This window comes from Colias eurytheme, chromosome 14 (assembly GCF_061535395.1).
Source record: "Colias eurytheme isolate Ceu_HAF_F1 chromosome 14, ilColEury1 Martin Lab GWU primary, whole genome shotgun sequence".
In the NCBI taxonomy this organism is placed as follows: Eukaryota; Metazoa; Arthropoda; class Insecta; order Lepidoptera; family Pieridae; genus Colias; species Colias eurytheme.
This window is the reverse complement of record NC_142993.1, coordinates 8,053,642-8,073,865: the sequence shown is the minus strand read 5'-3', so window position 1 is coordinate 8,073,865 and position 20,224 is coordinate 8,053,642. Positions and strand designations below refer to the sequence as shown.

General features: G+C 35.7%; 1 protein-coding gene across 2 annotated transcripts; it reads left to right on the top strand.

Moving 5' to 3' along the window:
* The first annotated feature begins 738 nt into the window (after nucleotides 1-738).
* Nucleotides 739-17,249, top strand: sxc (O-linked N-acetylglucosamine (GlcNAc) transferase sxc). 2 transcript variants are annotated; one of them, XM_090109735.1, is made up of 10 exons: nucleotides 739-1,106; nucleotides 1,289-1,499; nucleotides 2,599-2,782; nucleotides 8,409-8,477; nucleotides 9,881-10,077; nucleotides 10,158-11,799; nucleotides 12,055-12,346; nucleotides 14,409-14,589; nucleotides 15,212-15,316; nucleotides 16,337-17,249. In XM_090109735.1, exons 1-10 carry the CDS (start codon nucleotides 971-973, stop codon nucleotides 16,494-16,496), a joined length of 3,177 nt encoding a protein of 1,058 aa, XP_089965861.1. In that variant the 5' UTR covers nucleotides 739-970; the 3' UTR covers nucleotides 16,497-17,249. The 2 variants fall into 2 exon arrangements, with proteins under 2 accessions (XP_089965861.1, XP_089965862.1); XM_090109736.1 differs by lacking the exons at nucleotides 739-1,106; nucleotides 1,289-1,499; nucleotides 2,599-2,782 and adding an exon at nucleotides 9,355-9,461.
* Nucleotides 17,250-20,224: the final 2,975 nt, after the last annotated feature.

Genomic DNA, 20,224 nt, shown 5'->3' with positions numbered 1-20,224 from the left:
GCTTCGCACAATCGAGCACTAGAAAAAGTAATGCGCGTGAATTGATGCGTGTAATCGATTTATCGTTAGTAATTATTAATTGTTGGAAAAAAATTTACAGCTTTCGTTTCATTGTAGTTTTTTCGAAATAATCAAAGTTAATTTAAATTGTGTTAAAAAAAAGACGGGTTGGCAGAAGTGAAAACTTGACTATTAACGTTCAGCATGTTTGATATTTTGGATATTATTGTTTGATATTATTGATATTTTCTTACGCTTTTTCGATCAGGCCACGTGTCTTGAAGCGAGTTAAAGATTTTATACCCAACGCCACTAAAGAAGTTTTCACTTCAATAGCCCGGTTTACACGCACACTCTTTACCAAGTGATTGAGTGCGCGGGATTGAACGCGGGAAAGCACGCGCGCGCAATCGCGAGGGATTGTTTTGTCACGTTTTTTTATGCACTTATTCTTTCGCGCGCGATTATTCGTGCGTCTTTGAGGAAAGAGGAAAGATTGTGCGTGTAAACGATAATCGCGCGTGATTGAACGAATATAGATACTATCTACTCTAAGGTTATTGCGAGGTTATTGCTAAAGCGTCTATCAGTAGGATACATCCAGCACCGCGACCTTGAGCTGACGTACGTCGGGGATGGACCGTGAATAAGACGCTTTACTCTATGAATATTTTTTTTTTTCAACACTGAACTTCGCGTACCTAAGCATAGACAAGACGCAGGTCGCAAATTAATTGTCTATGTATAAAGCGATGCGCATTGGCTTCGCTTGAGAAAAGAATGATAGAGAATAGAGAATTGTAGTGAATCGAAGCACTTCAATTCGTCAATAATTTATTTCTCTCAATTAAATTGCCATTTGCCATGGCTTATAATGGAAAAAGACTTGTAGATTAATAAATTCAACGTGTGCTAGTGAGTGAGTGTAACATATGGTTGTTTTTTGGTAATTTGGACTGCAATTGAAATAATGATAACGAAAATGCAACCTCAAGCGAATATTGCCGTGCCGCAAGCTGTCACGACGCAGCCTCAACAAATTGTGGGGGTTGCAGCTAATGCCGTGATATTAAAAATGTCTGATATACAGCAAATATCTACCGTTGGTAAGTTTTATTAATATATTATATAATTGATATCATTGTTCATTTCAAAAGTTTTTATGCCATAAATAGTTCCTATGTCAAAGCATGGTGATTAGCGCGAGCTCTTTTTAGTACTTTACCTTTTTATTTACTTCAGATTTTGTTTTATTGTTCTCTTATAGCAGTAAATGTCATTTTCACAGGACTATTGGAGCTCGCGCATAGAGAGTACCAAGCTGGGGATTATGATAACGCTGAATTGCATTGTATGCAGTTATGGCGACAGGATGCTACAAATACTGGTGTCTTGTTACTTTTGTCTTCTATACATTTTCAATGCCGACGACTTGATAAATCGGCGCATTTCTCGACACTGGCGATCAAGCAGAACCCATTGTTAGCCGAAGCTTATAGGTAAATTTTTACTTTATTCTTGATTATTATTAAACTAGACCTTGGGTTGGCTTTAGTTAACTGCCGCACGAATTTGTTGGAAATATTTATATTTTTAGTTAGCTAGGTAATGTAAGATTGTAATTCCAAAATATTATCGTTAGGAAACTTGTAGTTTTTTAGTTATTAATTTTTAAAGTTAATAATTTTTTGTGCGAAAAAAGTGCATTTATCTGTTTTGTTGTGCAAAAAAAGCGGACCAAGACGTTCCATTTCACTGTACTGTGGTCTGTGACTTTACGCTGCGGCTGGCGAGTGCCAAAAGCGACTTTAGGGCGATTCCTAATCAAACAAAAAAAATCTACATAGGTAGGTTAAAAAACTATTAAACTTTTATTTTTAATATCCAAATGGCAAATAGGTAGCGAGGAGCGAAGCGACGAGCGTGTTAGGTTAACTCTTGAACCGGCGAGTGCCAGAAGCGACTTTAGGGTGATTCCCACTCAAATAAAAAAAAACTACATACGTAGGTTTTCACAACTTGTTTGTATTTTATTTATGTATCGTAAAATTTTTGTTACACCAATTCCATACATTTTGAGGTTAGAATAGGAAAATTGATTTTTCTCCAAAACTATTGCTTTCCTAACTTTCCCCTTTTGGTGGGAGGGTCCCCCCCTCCTCCCCCCCATCCCCCCCACAAAAAACCTATAATACGTGCGGCAGTTCTCTAAAGAAACCCCAAATGTTGTGATTGTGATTATACACAGTTATTCTGTATAAACTCTGAACACTATGCACTATTGGTAATATCACAGGATTATCACTGTTAAGAGTCCAGTGATAGTTAACTGGAATAGAAAATTAATACAATGTGAATAATCTTTACTCATATACAATATTTAGTCTTTAGTTTTAGTTGTATATATTACTAGCTTCCGCCCACGACTTTGTACATGTGTTCCCGCAAGAATTTCGGGAAATCCCTTCTTATGCCAAATTTCAGCCCGAATTGTCCAGTGGTTTGGGCTGTGCGTTGATAGATCACTATATCAGACCTTTGAGTTTTATATACATATAAAGATTTTAGGATAGATCATAATAGTTAAATTCTTCCTAGCAACCTGGGGAATGTCTACAAAGAGAGGGGTCAGTTGCAAGAGGCGTTGGAGAACTACAGGCACGCTGTGCGGCTGAAGCCTGACTTCATAGATGGGTACATCAACCTGGCCGCGGCGCTGGTTGCCGCGGGAGATATGGAGCAAGCTGTGCAGGCCTATGTCACGGCTCTGCAGTACAATCCAGTGAGTATATATGTTAACTATAGTTTACTAGTAGTTATTGTTATTGGTTAATAAAGATAACAAGTATGGATACGAAGGAAAACTGAGAGAGAGCCTCTGTACCTGTTAATAATTAAAAGTTTAGGGTAGTTTTGTTATACTTATAAGTATGTATCTGATTTTTAGGTTGGTATGCTTCAATATACTTGTTGCAAATCTACTTATATTATTTTTATAGCAGGTAATAGGTGAGTTGCATATTAAGGCTTATACATGCGCTAATAACCTTGACCATACTTGACGGATCTCAAACCTCTCCCGCTGCACCTTCTTTTTTCCTCGCATTTTGTATTTAAAAAGATACCAATCAGTGAAACAAAAAATCCTCGTCAGGGATTGTTGTGTAACTGATAATTTATTAAACATAAAATTTTCAGAGCTCTAAGTCAGCAGGTTACGAAGTTTATAGAGTATTTGCGGAAAAATCGATGACCACGGCACATTTTTTTTCTAGAAATCTATTAACTTTGGAAAAAAGTCCTCGCGAGCAATTAAAGATCAAAGACCATCCTATTTTATATATTTTTTTCGGTATTGTTCTTTATGTTGTACCAGACTTTATAGAGGTTGAACATAGTCGAAATTGCCGGGTAGCGCCTTAATAAGATATGTAAACACCTGCTACATTCTACCTTGCAAATAAATTGATTTTGTAGTGTACACGATAGATTAACCTTTAGTATATTCACATGAATACCATTAAGTAGGATATGACAGCCTTCCTGCTAGCATGATGTAACAATGAGAAGGGCTTGTTTATGGTCTAGTAATAATTTGGACAGATTGTTCAACTGAATACTAGCTTTTAGATAATAAAATATACCTTTGAAAATGAGATAAAAAAAATGGTGTGACATAACATTATTGATTAAACAACAAAAGTAACTGTCTGCCTCTGTGTTTTTCTTTCTTCCATTAGGTTTGAGAAATAATTAAGGCTACTTTAAAATGAGCTGTGAGAGGAAAGAAATGGGATAAAAGTTTATGTTATGACCTTGTCAAAAAAAAAACTAACATGTTACTTATTTGTAAAATAATCTGCTTTAAAAAAATTACTATGTGTATGTATGTATGTTTGTTACTACTTCACGCAAATACTACTGAACAGATCACAAAGAAATTGAGCACACATATAGAGAGTAACTTGGATTGACACATAGGATAGGTTTTATCCCGGAAATCCCATGGGAACGGGAACTATGCGGGTTTTTCTTTGAAAACGCGGGCGAAGCCGCGGTCGGAAAGCTAGATGTGTATGTAGTAGCAATTTACTCATTATGAAAATTTTATAATGTGCACAAATTCACACATCTATAATAGAGACTATGATAATTGGTCTATGAGTTTGCAATTTAAAACAAACCTATTCAATTTGTCTGTTAACACAAGCATTTATTTTGACATGTATTTATTTTTCTCCACACTAGCTTTTATATGCCCTTAATTGGCTTTGTTAGTCAAAGAGCACATTTGACCAAATGTTCAGATTTTCGCTCAAAATTTATTGACGTGCGTTGCAGTTATTTCATCTTCTAAAATTTTCATAGCAATAAAAAAAGGTATAAAACGTGGACAATGAGTAAGTTAAAATAACATGGTATATTCAGAATAGAAATTTTATTATAAATCTTTTGATTATTATTGGTTCATATTAAAAAAAGTATCCAAGTTTTAAAGTGAACTGCTACTATTATAATCCCATTTTAACATATTATGTTCTCCAAAAAAAGAGGGACGCTTTCAATTCGCTGTGTATCCTTTTTAACATAAAAAGTTATATCCAGGGCTCCAGCTGTCCCTTAAGAATCTGTTCACTGATTACAATGCACACCTTTTACAAATTTCACTTTGATCCAAGCTTGACTAAGGTTATTATAGTAAATGCGCTATTATTCTGTTTCATAACGAATTCAACTGGTACCCTAGTATTTTTTTTGCGAAATTTTATTAATATCCGGGTTTAAATGGAGAAAATTATAATGCACCGCGGCCGGTGTAGTTTACTTGCATACTATTTATTAAAAAATACTTTTGTTGTTTGCATATTTTCTGCAGGTACCTAGATAAATTATAATGTGGCTTCGTATAAATCTAAAAATCTTTGATAAATTTATTATCAACGTAATCTATGTCTTATAAATTTTCATTACGTCTGACCAAACGTTCTTGATTCATTAAGGATTTGAAACGAAACCGCTATAGGTATAAGAAATGTTGCTTTATTGGCCGGCAGTAAACCTAGTTCGCAATGGAACACCTAATGTAAACTTTGAAACGTTTACATTGTCTCAGTATAAATTTATCGCCATACAATATCCGTCCTTTTACAATTCCAAGCGATTGTGATCTTAGTCAACGTATTCATAAATTTCCATCAAAACATTTCCACTGATCGCACATAATCGCCCGCTTTGAACAACAGCTCAAGGTGACATCGTTTGTGCCCTCGATGTTATATTCCGTTCATTGATCATATTATAAACCACTAGCTGTGCCGCGCGGTTTCACCCGCTTTACTCCGCTCCTGTTGGTCTTAGCATGATGATATATAGCCTATATTACTCGTGGATAATGTAGCTTTCGAATGGTGAAAGAATTTTAAAAATCGGTCCAGTAGTTTATGAGCCTATTCATTACAATCAAACAAACAAAGTTTTCCTCTTTATAATATTAGTGTAGATATTATACGATATATACGACACATATGAGCATATTATAGCCTTGAGCGTTGATGTAATGGAAAATAGACGAGACAATAGATGAATAGAGGTTATTATAGCCTTAATTACTATTATATGTAAACATGATTATTATTTATTGTATTATATGTAGTTTATATACACCTATCATTATATCGCCAATGTTTTATCTATTCGGATTATAATACTTAAAAAATATACGATGTTTGTTACGCTTTCCCGACTGAACTGCCCGAGCGGTTGTTTTGTAATTAATTTAAACCGCCGGCAGAGAAAGGTACAAAATACATATTATGTCTGAATTTAAATCGAAGCATCAATTTTAATTAAAAAATGAATGTGCTCGCTGATTTTACACAAAACTCACACACATCTACATTGTATACGATTGATGAATTGGACATCTCCCGATTTATTAAATTTTCATTGGATAAACTACACGTGGTTCGTAAAACAAGTAGAAACGAAGCGTAAAGGAACTTAGAATACACAGGAAGCATAATATATGTAGCTATTGTAATAAAATACACTCGCGTATAACTTTTCCAGCAATTTCCTCATTTCTCCCCTATAAAATATCCCTTGTACCGTCTAAGTTATCGTCCTATCAAATATCAAGAAATCAATATAACATAGTGAATACGATATAAACGGATTAATTTTCGTATTACATTAAAGTATAACCAAAGTAATTTTGGTTATATAGACAAATATATTTTATTATCTTACTAGCGATAAATGAGATTTTATTCGGGTAAAGTTGTTTTGTTGTTAGTTTGCATTACAACTATGTACTTCAAATTGTTCGAACTTATCGAGAGAATTGCATTAATTTATGAGTGAGAGATTATCACAAATAAGATAAACATTTCCATTTGTTTATAAATATGTTACATATTTATCACAATATTCATAGTGTAATTATATTCTGATAATTTATTTCAAAATTCTGCATATAACATCTCTATACAAATAATAAAAAAAAAACAAATGTAGCAATTAAACGTAACCTTTACGTATAGGAAAGTATGCATTGCAAACTTCATTGAGGTGTTCGTTTAACTTCCTGTATCGTAAAAAATAGATCAATAGCTCGTCGATTATTTATTTTATTATTTATTGGAATTATTCTTACAAATTATTACAATAACTTAAGTCTAAGTCCCACAAAACTGCACATGCAGTTTGACTTAAATCACAGACATGTATATATAAGTAGACAACGCAAGTACCGCGATCTGTATGAAAACCAAGCGTGTCATATTTTTTGTACTGACCTTGACGCGTTATGACGTCACGAGCGCTTTTTAGTGATGTTAATTTCATTTTACGCTAAATCGATTAGGCCGCCACTCGCGCGGCGATTCTAGTATCGTCCTATCCCATCGAAGTAAATCGAAAGAAATCAGATCAAACTAGATCTATGTCTAAGAGGTAGTCAAATAAATGAATCGTAATCGATTACTAAATCGATTCAAGACAGAAAAATGATAATTACCATAGACAGAGGGATGATAAAATAAAGTTATAAACCTTTTAATATTCTAACAAGTAAACTAATGTGTTTTAGCTTTTTCTTACATATGCCCATTGAGTTACCATGTACTACGTACTAGAGAGGCCATCGAAAGAAAGTAATGAAACTGTCAATCAATCAATCTTTATGTCCCGTTGCATCGATCCATTTTCCTTTTATGTTCGGGTTACTTGGAAAACTGAAAAAACAAACATAGTCTAAGCAATAAGGAGTTTTCTTAAAAAACTCCCAAGATGACACTTTAACTAATGGCGTCCATGTCATAATATTTATTTTTAGTACCTTTGTATTAAAATACTTAAAAGTTCTAGGTCAAGTCGTATTAAATGACAAAAAAAATCTATGCCTTTTTTTCTGAAAAATTGCTCCTTCAAATTATCATTTATCTGTTCGATTATAAAATCGATTAGAATCGAGAACTGTTGCATCAAATGAACATCACTAACCACAAAATTGGACAGAAAAATGAGAACAGAAAAATGAGAAGACGCTATTCATTGCTTGTTATCATACGACGCGATCTTTACCGTGCCAAGTAAAAGCCGCAATGTATTCCGAATCATTTCGTATGATTTGGTATCCGTGTTTGTCACGATCGTTTTCCACAGATATTCTTTATTTGATTTTAAAATAAATAGTGCATATTCTGATTAGAAAATTACTTACCGGTGGAAGGAAACATCTCTGCTAACTCGGCCACTCACAGCTGTGGAGTTTCTACAGTTTATAACGGCGTAATTCGGCATTTTACTTTATTCAGCTTCACGTCTTTCCTTGGCGAACTGCAAGCGCGGACTGAGTGTAGGCCAGCGTCAAGTAAGTTTCATAATCGTAGTTTGGACACGGGAAGTACATACACTCGCTTAGTCTATCTTGATATATGTCCGTGACTTAAATACATACATCTGCACACCATAAACATAAACATTGTCTGTTCGCTAACTAAGATAAATGCCACACCCTTGAAGGTCGCAAATATAATTTCCGTGTTCTTTAATTACACATTGGGCGATGTGCCATGTACACTTAAAACATGACAAATATATTCAGTCAAAAGTATGTAGGTTATGTTATTATTTCAATTTATATTATTTTTGTTTTTACTTCAATGTAAACAGCTACATGTTTTGCGTCACGTATTCGTCATCATATGGAATTTAAAATTTCTTATTAATTGTTTTTTTTTTTCAATGTTTGTATAATATTGTTTAAATTATACATATTGTGCATTAAATGTACAATTGCAATAAATTTATCAAACTTGATGGCGATTTTTTTATTTTAAAACTGAACGTCTCGACTCTCGACTCTAGTATGCAAATGCCCAATTACACGAGTAATATTGTTACAGGATCTTTACTGCGTTAGAAGCGACTTGGGCAATTTGCTCAAGGCCTTGGGACGACTGGACGAGGCAAAGGTAAATACAATTTTGCTCCGCTTTCTGGTTTGCTCTGAAGTTAACAGGATTCTCTGTCTCTTGCCTTTGTCTCGTTTAAAATTAGAGTACTCTCTGTGGCATCAGCGTACATTGCAATTGCGTAAAATATATTACTCTCCAACTGCATGAGCGTAGCTTACGTAATGGTTTCAACGACCGTTTCAGACTTTATTGGTTTTTAAAATGCAAACTCATTCTATTTAAGCAAACCACTGTTTAAACCATTATTGTGGCAGCGGAAAAATGCGGGAAACTACATAAACGCTTAAAATTAGTTTCCCGAATTTTTCATTACACCCCTTTCAACTGTTACAATAATGTCGAGCGACAAAAATTTGTGTTGATTTTTTGTGCATCTGCGTAAAACCCCTAAACCAATTTTCCACACAATGTTAATGCTTGTTAACATTAACATTTCAACAGAATTGTGTGTTCCTTTTGACATGATAATTTTTACATTTATAAACATTGTGTGGTAGATTGAAGATAAACGGAGAGTATTCTAATAATACGAATAAATTTAAATGTATAAAAAACTGATATAATATCCTGTTCTCTTCCAAAATAACTACTTAGTAACTTTTAATCCTGGCTTGTAGTGATCTCTTACAACATATACATTACAAAAGAGGATCAAAGGAATCAAAGTAGCGTTTATATCATTAGTGGTTGACGTAGTAAGTTATGTTTATTTATACAATATTATTTGGTCATCCACATCATGCCTGACAACTCTGCTAATAGACAGCGTGAGCTGGCAAAGATCCTCTCAAGTCATAAAACATGTAATTTTTATACGACAATCGGCTGAACTAGTTTGACTCAAAATCGACTAATTCTGTTATATTTTCACAAGGTGTTGTCTGGTAAGACAGTAGGTGTGACTGCCGCTGTATCTAGCTGGGTTATGGTTGGTACTCCCCTCGCAATCACGCTGAGATGACAACATTCTGTGTAACGCAGGTAAAGTGTACAAGGTTTGAGAGAAATTGATATGGCAGGTTCGGACACAACGCGTGCTCTTATTGTTCATTGTCGTGATCATCCTCCATCGGTTAGGAAGTGGAAGCGTCTTCAATTTCTTCCATTTACGTTACGTTATTGTTTCGTTCGTAGCTTACTTAGATGATTTGTAGATTGGGTCGTTTGCATTTCCTACTGATGTGTCTTTGCAGTCAGCGTAGCTTCGAAACGTAGGGTGCACTTGGCGTAAATTATTTTGCGGTTGGGATTCGGTGATAATTGTTTATGTATTCTCACCCAGTCTACCAACCGCGGCTTTGGTGTAATTTTCAAATTTGGCGTAAAATATACTTCGATGTTTCATCATTGTACAATCAGTTGTGAAAAATGGAATTAACATTTTCTTTTTGTATGTTTAGGCATGTTACTTGAAAGCTATTGAAACACGACCAGACTTTGCTGTAGCATGGAGTAACTTAGGATGCGTTTTTAACGCACAAAGTGAAATCTGGTTGGCAATCCATCATTTCGAAAAGGCTGTGGCTTTGGACCCCAATTTCTTGGATGCATACATAAACCTTGGAAATGTACTGAAGGAGGCTAGAATTTTTGACAGGTAAATATGATTCCACTTTCCTTTTACATAATGCTTTTGGCAGGGAACTATTTCTCTAATGTTTATTTTCCATTACACAGGGCAGTAGCTGCTTATTTGCGGGCGTTGAATCTATCACCTAACAATGCTGTTGTCCATGGAAACTTGGCATGTGTGTATTATGAACAAGGTCTTATTGACTTAGCTATTGACACTTATAGAAGAGCAATTGAATTGCAACCAAATTTCCCCGATGCCTACTGTAACTTGGCGAATGCTCTCAAGGAAAAAGGCCAAGTCGTCGATGCTGAGGAATGCTACAATACGGCACTTAGACTTTGTCCATCTCATGCTGATTCTCTTAACAACTTGGCGAACATCAAACGTGAACAAGGATACATCGAAGAAGCGACTCGTTTGTACTTGAAGGCCTTAGAAGTTTTCCCAGAATTTGCTGCCGCTCACAGCAACTTGGCGTCTGTTTTACAACAACAAGGGAAACTTAATGAAGCCCTCATGCATTACAAGGAAGCAATTCGCATTCAGCCAACATTCGCTGATGCATACAGTAATATGGGCAATACGCTCAAAGAAATGCAAGACGTCGCTGGCGCCCTACAGTGTTACACAAGAGCTATTCAAATTAATCCCGCGTTCGCCGACGCTCACAGTAATCTCGCTAGTATTCACAAGGACTCAGGGAACATTCCAGAAGCCATACAGTCGTACAGGACGGCGTTGAAACTCAAACCGGACTTCCCTGACGCGTATTGCAACTTGGCGCATTGTTTGCAAATCGTGTGCGATTGGACCGATTATGAGGCGAGGATGAAGAAACTAGTTAGTATTGTAGCTGAGCAGCTCGAAAAGAATAGACTACCATCGGTACATCCGCATCACTCTATGCTGTATCCACTGACACACGATTTCAGAAAGGCTATTGCCGCCCGTCATGCCAATTTGTGTTTAGAGAAAGTGCAAGTATTGCACAAGCCTCCATACAAATTCCCTCGCGATTTGCAAGGGCGCTTGCGTATCGGATACGTTAGCAGCGATTTCGGTAATCATCCGACGTCCCATCTTATGCAATCCGTGCCTGGTCTACACGATCGAACTAAAGTCGAGATCTTCTGTTATGCGCTCAGCCCCGACGATGGGACAACATTCCGCTCTAAAATCGCCCGGGAAGCGGAACATTTCATTGATCTATCGCAACTACCCTGCAATGGTAAAGCGGCTGATAAGATTTATGGAGATGGAATTCACATTCTCGTGAACATGAATGGATATACAAAAGGCGCTAGGAATGAAATATTCGCCCTGAGACCGGCTCCGGTTCAGGTCATGTGGTTGGGTTATCCCGGAACTAGCGGAGCGAGTTATATGGACTATTTAATTACAGACGCCGTGACGTCACCTTTGGAATTGGCTAGTCAATATAGCGAAAAGCTCGCATACATGCCGCACACCTATTTTGTCGGTGACCATAAACAAATGTTCCCGCATCTACAAGAGAGGCTAATTCTTAGCGATAAAATTAAATCGCACAATAATTTAGGAAGTGTCGCTGATAACGTGGCTGTCATTAATGCTACTGATTTATCACCGCTAGTGGAAAATACTGACATAAAGGAGATTAAGGAAATCGTTAGAGCAGCAAGACCGGTGGAAATTTCGTTGAAGGTTGCTGAGTTGCCGACCACTACACCTATCGAAACTATGATCGCTTCAGGACAAATACAGGTAAATGCTATCAATTGAACAATTTCATGTTGTGAGTAAGAAAGAAATATATTGTTCTACAAAACAAAATTACATTTTTGCTATAACTTTAAAATTATAGTTTTAATTTTAATCTCAATTACTATCTTCTCATAAAACATTCTTATCGCGTTCATATCAATACGTAAACGAATTTCCGTAGTTTGATAAAAACATCTTTTTAATATTTCGTTTGTATTAAATTGCTTTAAATATTAATAATAATGCATATTCCAGACATCCGTAAACGGGGTTATCCTGCAAAACGGTCTGGCCACAACGCAAACAAACAATAAGGCAGCAACCGGCGAAGAAGTGCCGCAATCCATAGTAATAACAACAAGACAACAGTATGGTTTGCCCGATGACGCAGTTGTGTATTGCAATTTCAACCAATTATACAAGATTGACCCCCTGACTTTGCACATGTGGGTGTATATTCTGAAACATGTGCCGAATAGCGTGCTATGGCTTTTGAGGTTCCCGGCGGTTGGTGAACCGAACTTGCAAGCTACGGCACAACAATTGGGTAAGGAGACTTTTTACATTTTCAGGGTTATAATAATAGTTTAAAAAAACTAAAAAACACGCTTTTTATAGAAACCGAACTAAAAAATGGAATAATTTTATCAAATTAGTGTATTGTCATCGGTCCTCAATAAATCTGCAAAGTTTGAACGAAATCTGGCCGTTTAAAGTGGGTCAAAATCGCGCCCAAAGAAGTCGGTTACAAACATACAAACATACAGGTGAAGCTAATATAAAGCGTGTAATAAATAGGAAAATATAAATATATATTATCGGAATGAAATAACTTGAAATGAAATGAAATAACTTTATTTGTCCAGTAAGTTGTTATAAAATTCATTAGTAAAACAGTGGTTACGCTATGGAGTAGTTGAATGAATTACTAATATAATACAAAAAGAGTAGGTCCAAAAAACATTGGTCCAAAAGTTGAAAGTTACCATGCAAATTACTAAAAAGCATAATATATGTTTGAAAACTAAGCAATTATTTTGTTATCTATCATTGAGTACAAGTGAAACGAAATGATAACTCGATAATCTGTGTTTATAGTTTTTATCATGTTATCATTATTCATTCAAGGTTAAATCTTACAATATACACTGTTCATAGTTATTAAATCATATCTTCTAATTCCGGTTATTATTCAAATGGTTATGAATTATGATCATGTAAAAAAATTATATGTTATTTTTTTGAATAATGAACTTTAATTCTACATGAAGGCTATGTATTATAATAGACATATTACAATTATTCACGTAAGAACAAGTTAATTGATCTCAAGTAAAACAATTGTGGTATGTTGTTTGTCTTTTGAATATAATCTCAATTAGATTTCTTTAGCATTTAATGCAATTTTATTGTGGGATTGGCTAATCCCCCATCTTTCGTTTTATCTTTGCTATATATTTAGGTGACGCACCGATCTATGTTTGAAGTTACAAAATTCAATGTTCTGCCTTTATAATGTAACTAGTGGTCCGCCCCGGCTTCGCCCGTGGTACCTACATGTTTAAACTATCCTATCTCTCAAGTTGGATCGAACTGCACATGGTGTGCGAATTTTATTATAATCGGTTAAGTGGTTTAGGAGTCCGTTGAGGACAAACATTGTGACACGAGATTTATATATATAACTAGCGGACCGCCCCGGCTTCGCCCGTGGTACATATTTCGCAATAAAAGGTAGCCTATGTTCTTTCTCAGGGTTTAAAGATTGTCTGTGCCAAATTTCATCAAAATCGGTCCAGTAGTTTATGCACAGTATTACCATTATTTCCTACAGTAAGGAATCGCCTTTGATGTCGCGCGATGCCGCCGCCAGCGTAGGTAATGACGCTGCCACACGAAAATACGCTAGGGTTGCAACAAATGGGAAATAAAACAATTGTGATTATTAATATTATGATGAAATCTTTATTCATATGTACACTCAAAATAATTGCGATTATTAAATCTGATGTAATTATTTGTTCATAAATATATAATTACAGATATTGCACTGCTAAATATTATTTACGTGGACACTTTATTTTTGGATGTTCTTAATTTTATATTATAACATTTAACTAAGTAATGCATTCGCATTGGGATGTACAATCTGATTAGAAAATAATGAGGACAACATATATACATAGCTTTGATTTTAATTCAACAGATAAGTACAATTAATACAATCTTTCTGAAATATTGTTTCCTTCCGGGATTTCAATGTAGATTTACATCCGTAAACCGAACAGTTTGTGCGCGCCATAATAGAATATGTAAGTACCTATGTATAATAAAATTATTACACAAAAAATACGACTGCGTCATCCTTTCGCGCTAGGTAAAGCAAACTAAGCGTGTTTGCTTTACGCGGCCTGCGTCGCCCGACCCCCGCCAGTTCCCCTCCGTTTCTCTGCACAAGTACATTCGTCGCACTACTGTAGGAAATAATGGTAATACTGTGGTTTATGCGTGAAAACCATACATACATACATACATACTTACATACATACAAACCTTTCCTCTTTATAATATTAGTATAGATTTAATGTAACACTTATAATTATTTCCAGGACTCCCGCCAGGTCGCATAATATTCTCGAATGTAGCGGCCAAAGAGGAGCATGTGAGGCGAGGCCAGTTGGCCGATGTTTGTCTGGACACACCACTGTGTAACGGACATACAACAAGTATGGATATATTGTGGACTGGTACTCCTGTGGTCACATTGCCTGGAGAGACACTCGCTTCAAGGTAAAATATTGAATAAGTAACTTTCAATTTGAATTAATAACTTTCCTTTACATATTTATCCAATTTTGAGTGAGTAAAAAATATCTAGTGGTTCGAAAAATTGTTTCTAATTCAACATCCATACTAATATTATAAATGCGAAAGTAACTCTGTCTGTCTGTCTGTTACTCAATCACGCCTTAACTACTGAACCAATTTGCATGAAATTTGGTATAGAGATATTTTGATATCTGAGAAAGGACATAGGCTACTTTTTATCCCGGGAAATAGGATAGGTTTTATCCCGGAAATCCCACGGGAACGGGAACTATGCAGGTTTTTCTTTGACTGCGCGGGCGAAGCTGCGGGTGGAAAGCTAGTATTGAATAAGTAACTTTCAAATTGAAAAAATAACTTTCCTTTACATATTTGGTTATCTTATTTTGAGATATATTCTTCAAAATAGCTATTAATGGTTCGAAACATTGTTTCTAATTCAACATCTTTTGTACATGAAAATGTTTTTTATATATTACTATTAAAGTAAGATAAGGTTAACATGAAAATGGTTTCAATAGCTTGGGAGAGCCTTTACTTTGAACTACCCACATTTTATTTATGCATGTATGTATATTTGTTACAGAGTTGCAGCATCACAATTAAACACGCTCGGATGTCCGGAACTCATTGCCCGGACGCGGCAGGAGTATCAAGATATAGCTGTAAGACTAGGAACTGATCGAGAATAGTGAGTATATATCCTACTACTATTATAAATGCGAAAGTAACTCTGTCTGTCTGTCTGTTACTCAATCATGCCTTAACTACTGAACCAATTTGCATGAAATTTGGTATGGAGATATTTTGATACCCGAGAAAGCACATAGGCTACTTTTTATCCCGGGAAAATGACGCAATCCCGGAAATCCCACGGGAACGGGAACTATGCGGGTTTTTCTTTGAAAACGCGGGCGAAGCCGCGGGCGGAAAGCTAGTTTATAATAATGTTGTCGTTTACACATACATGCTTATCTTACTTAGTGCATTTTTATACAGATAAGAGCAATGTCACCTTATGCTTTTGTTTGAGTGAGTTATGAGTGCATTTGTAAATAAACATTTAAAAAGCTTCGTAAGAAAATCAGATTAGTTCAATTAAAAGGGATTTAAAAGAGTATGGTTAATTTTTCTACTATCAATGTAAATTTTTCAACAAAAACTAGCACTTTCAATACAAAATCAGGAAATTGAACATGTTTTAAAACTTAAGTGATTTTGTTTTCTGGGAAATTATTTTTGTACATATTTATTTATTACTGATGGATTAGACAATGTGTCAAAACATAATTTATCAAAAACATCAAAAAGGGATCTTTGACGACGCGGTTGGCGCAGTGGTAAAGTAACTGCCTCCTGAGCCGACGGTCCCGGGTTCGATCCCCGGTCAGGGCAAATATTTGTGTGATGAACTCAATTATTTGTACTTGGGTCTGGGTGTTATTACCCACCTAGTACCCACAACACAAGCCTTGATTGAGCTTACTGTGGGACTAGGTCGATTTGTGTAATAATGTCCTATAATATTTATTTATTGAAGTGAAACTTCTTTATCGGGGTTGGACAAAAATTTAATGTAACATTTTAGCGTTACGCCGTACGCGTGACATTTTTAAGGTCATAAAGAAGTTTCATTACTTACGTGTGTACTCTAGTACACGCATACATTTTTTTATTATTTATTTATTCATCTATGCTTATAATTCAACAGTCTCAAAGCGATCCGCGCGAAAGTGTGGGCCGCGCGCACGGAGAGCCCTCTCTTCGACTGCAAAGCGTACGCCACGGGGCTCGAGATGCTCTACAGCCGCATGTGGTCGCGGCACGCGCGCGGCGACCGCCCCGACCACGTGCAGGCGACCGACAAGTAGGCACGACCACACTGCGACCTTGGGGAGTGCGCCAAGAAGCGCCGATGGTGTTGAGTGACAGTGACAAGTGACAAGTGACAGTGACAGTGACAGATACGGTGTCGGTGATTGTGACGCGGCGCGTGGCACAGATTAAGGGCATTAGTACACCGACGCATTCGCGTGCGGCAGCGAAACAACGAAAAATCTGTCAGTAGTGTGGCAGGATTTCGCATATGATATGTCTCACTCTAGCACATAGATAGATGAAATAGTCGCGTCCTTGTCAGTATTGTTTCGCAAGGAACTGCGAAATGGCCATTACACAGACGCATTGCGAAAAAGTTGCGAAAACATTGCTGTGTACTAACGTTCCGCAGATATTTCGCTACGCAGTAGTTTCGCAGAGATTCGCTGCCGCACGCGAATGCGAAGGTGTACTAACGGCGTAAAAAGTGAGTTTTGCTTTGACAGTTCCCATTGCGCGCCATTTTGTAGATTCGACTTAGGTATGTACCGCCGGTAGCGTTTACTATTACGGATTTTGAAATTGTGTTGTTGTAATGGTATTATTTGATTAATGGTCACGCGTATGGGCTATTTTTTATAATTTATTTTTACATGTTAGAGAATAAACAAATTTTGTTTTACTAAGATTCCTGTGGGATGTGATTTTCAGTTACAATGTTAGTACTTGTATAGTTCAATCTTGTTGTCCGTGTAATAGTGAATTATTTTCTATTGTTATTATAAATACAATTTGAACCGTCTCATTATAAATAGTAGTAAATATAATGTTGGGGTTGTTTCAATTGAAACTGTTATCCTGACTTATGTTGATTGGATTTAATAGGACACAATTTTTCATTAGTACTTGAGTATTAAATGTGTATAGAGCTACATGTATTTTCAATATTGTAATAGTATGAAGACCATAATATGTTTATATGTGTATCTTAATTCTTTACTTGTTATGTTTTTCTTTCTGCTTCAGTGGTGTTAATCACATTCTTAATGAAGTTGTGATTGCTGGAAGCAATAAGTTATTTGCAATAAGCATTTGTGGCCTTGTAAGCATGTGCCATTTGACATTGCAATAATTAACATTAAACTTATTTCATAGGTCTTCATTTTGATTGATTAACCCAATGATATTTTATGTATAGATACGTTATATACTCACAATATATCAAAAAAAAATGCTTCATATGCAGTGTCAGGCACACACAAATACAAGTTTCATTTTACTTAATTTATTACATTGACAGACTGTATAAGAGAGATGGCTCTAATAAAATGATATAAACAAAAAAGACAAAGATAGTTTGTCACTTCCGCGCAGGTGTAAGCAAAAGTCATAAGAATTCACCAATTAAATATAAATAAACAAATAGTTGCCATGGTAATTGGCATAGACTAACGACACAGAAGGTTCAATGTTATAGATGTTACGTTTCCTGCACAAGTAAATAAATGTGATTATTTTTCCGACCCAAATATCGACCAATAGAATTGCACCATTCGACGTCACGTGGTACAACCTACATGGTATTATACTGATAATTTTTTGAAAATTTTCTCTGGTCGTTGACGTCAAACTGACAGGTTGAATTCAATTGTGAAATTATTGGCCGACATTTGGGACGGAAAAATAATCTCCCGAATACCACACGAGCTTCAAAATTATCTGGCATTTCCCTCAAGGTTCCCTGCAAACAAATAAAGTCGTCAAGTTTTTCAGGAAAAATCACTCGCGCTTCGCGCTCGTGATTTTTTAACCTTGACTAAAAACTTGACTCCTTCATTTGTTTGCAACTAGGGCATGCAGAACCGAGTCCGGTTCCAAGTTTCTGAAACCCGGTTCCAAATCGAGCTCAGAACCGGGTAGAACCGGGTTACCCGGTTCTTTTATAATACTTCGTAAAAAAATACGAAATTAAACAAAAGTAGCTGTAAAAGTACCTGATGGGCCTTTTATTTTACGCGGCTTGTGTCTTATTTTATTTTATTAGTAAAGAAACAAAATTTCAATACTTCTCTTTATTTATCAGTCTTATAAAAGTACCTTGTTATCATAATATCACATATAAACTTAAACCTTATTCATTAACTACAAACTGTAAAGCAAAAAACCGGCCAAGTGCGAGTCGGACTCGCGCTCCGAGGGCTCCGCACAAACCTATTTTTTATAATGTTTTAACTTTAAAATTTGTTTCTTGCAATTTTTTCTTTATCTGTGTTATAAGACGTTACTTTTACCAAATTTAAAGGCTCTGTGTTCATGAGAAGTACCCTGTAGGTTTGAGTCCCATGCGAATGTCGAAATTTGCAAAAATTTTCAGCATTTACGGCTGTATCTTTTGATGCGTTGGCTTATGAGTTTGACTTTTTCACAGCATCAGGGGACCGAAGACTTGAGTATTCAATATAAATTTCAGCTTGATACCAAAAACAAAAACATTACTGGATCATTAGGTATATGAAACAGTACAAGTCAATAACTGCGTTAAAAACAACCGACTTCAAACTTACACTTGCAACATTTACAAATACAGACAAAAATGCTCATAAAATAAAAACTACTGGGCCTATCCGAATAAAATTTTTATGGGACCAATTCGACACCATCCCGCATCGAACAAAAAAAGAATCACGTAAATCTGTTCAGAAACCACGGAGTAATCGGTGTACATACATAAAAAAAAAAAAAAAAAAAACATACCGGCCGAATTGATAACCTCCTCCTTTTTTTGAAGTCGGTTAAAAATCAACAGCTTTTCAAATTCACGACAAATCTAATAAAAATATTTCTGTAGACTAATTTTTGTCATTTTCGAAGCCTAATTTTTTTTTGGTAATACAACCGTAGGAAACTATTAGCATCTAAGGTTAGACAACCAATCAGAGCCACGCTTGAGGCGTAGCACGAAAATTCGCGATGCACGTGAGTCTGACGTTGCCAGATACAATAAATTTGTTAAAATAATGCAGCAAAATATAAATAATACTTTATATTTTAATATTTTGGTCGGAACCGGGAGAACCGGGTTTCATACTATTCAGACCCGGTTCTCAAGATCATCAAAAAACCCGGGTTTTCGGAACCGGGTAAACCCGGGTGCATGCCCTATTTGCAACGAACCTATCGGAAAATACCCGATAATTTTGAAGCTCTTGTGGTATTATAAGTGACAATTTCATTTACTATTTAATTATTATTATGATGTTGTATTAAAATGAAAAAAAAAATTTTTTGGAGATATAACTGTATTAAGTATTTATTACTAGCTGTGGTGTTCGTTTTCGGTCATCATCATTTCACCCGATAAACACCCACTGCTGAGCATAATCCTCCTTATAGAACTCCATAAGGACCGATCTTACGCTATTCGTTTCAAGGCAGTTCCCGAAACCCGTACAAGGTCATCACTCCAACTTGTAGGATAATTATAATAATAGTGGTGCCTAGATGAAAATAAAGGATGAAGTATAAGCCTTTTTTATCTAAAACACAAATAAAATTTATGTTCAATAGCTATTTACAGAAAAGCAAATAGCATTTTTCGTCAGTAGCGATAATCTTTTCTTTAAAGTACATACTTACGTATGTTCAACTTCATTTTTGCAAACAAACATTTTTGCCATCACGATTTCATTGTATATAATAAATAGATATATTTGTTAATTATATGCACTGTGTGGATTTAAATATAAAAATAATCAAATATTTACCCAAATCGAAATTAATA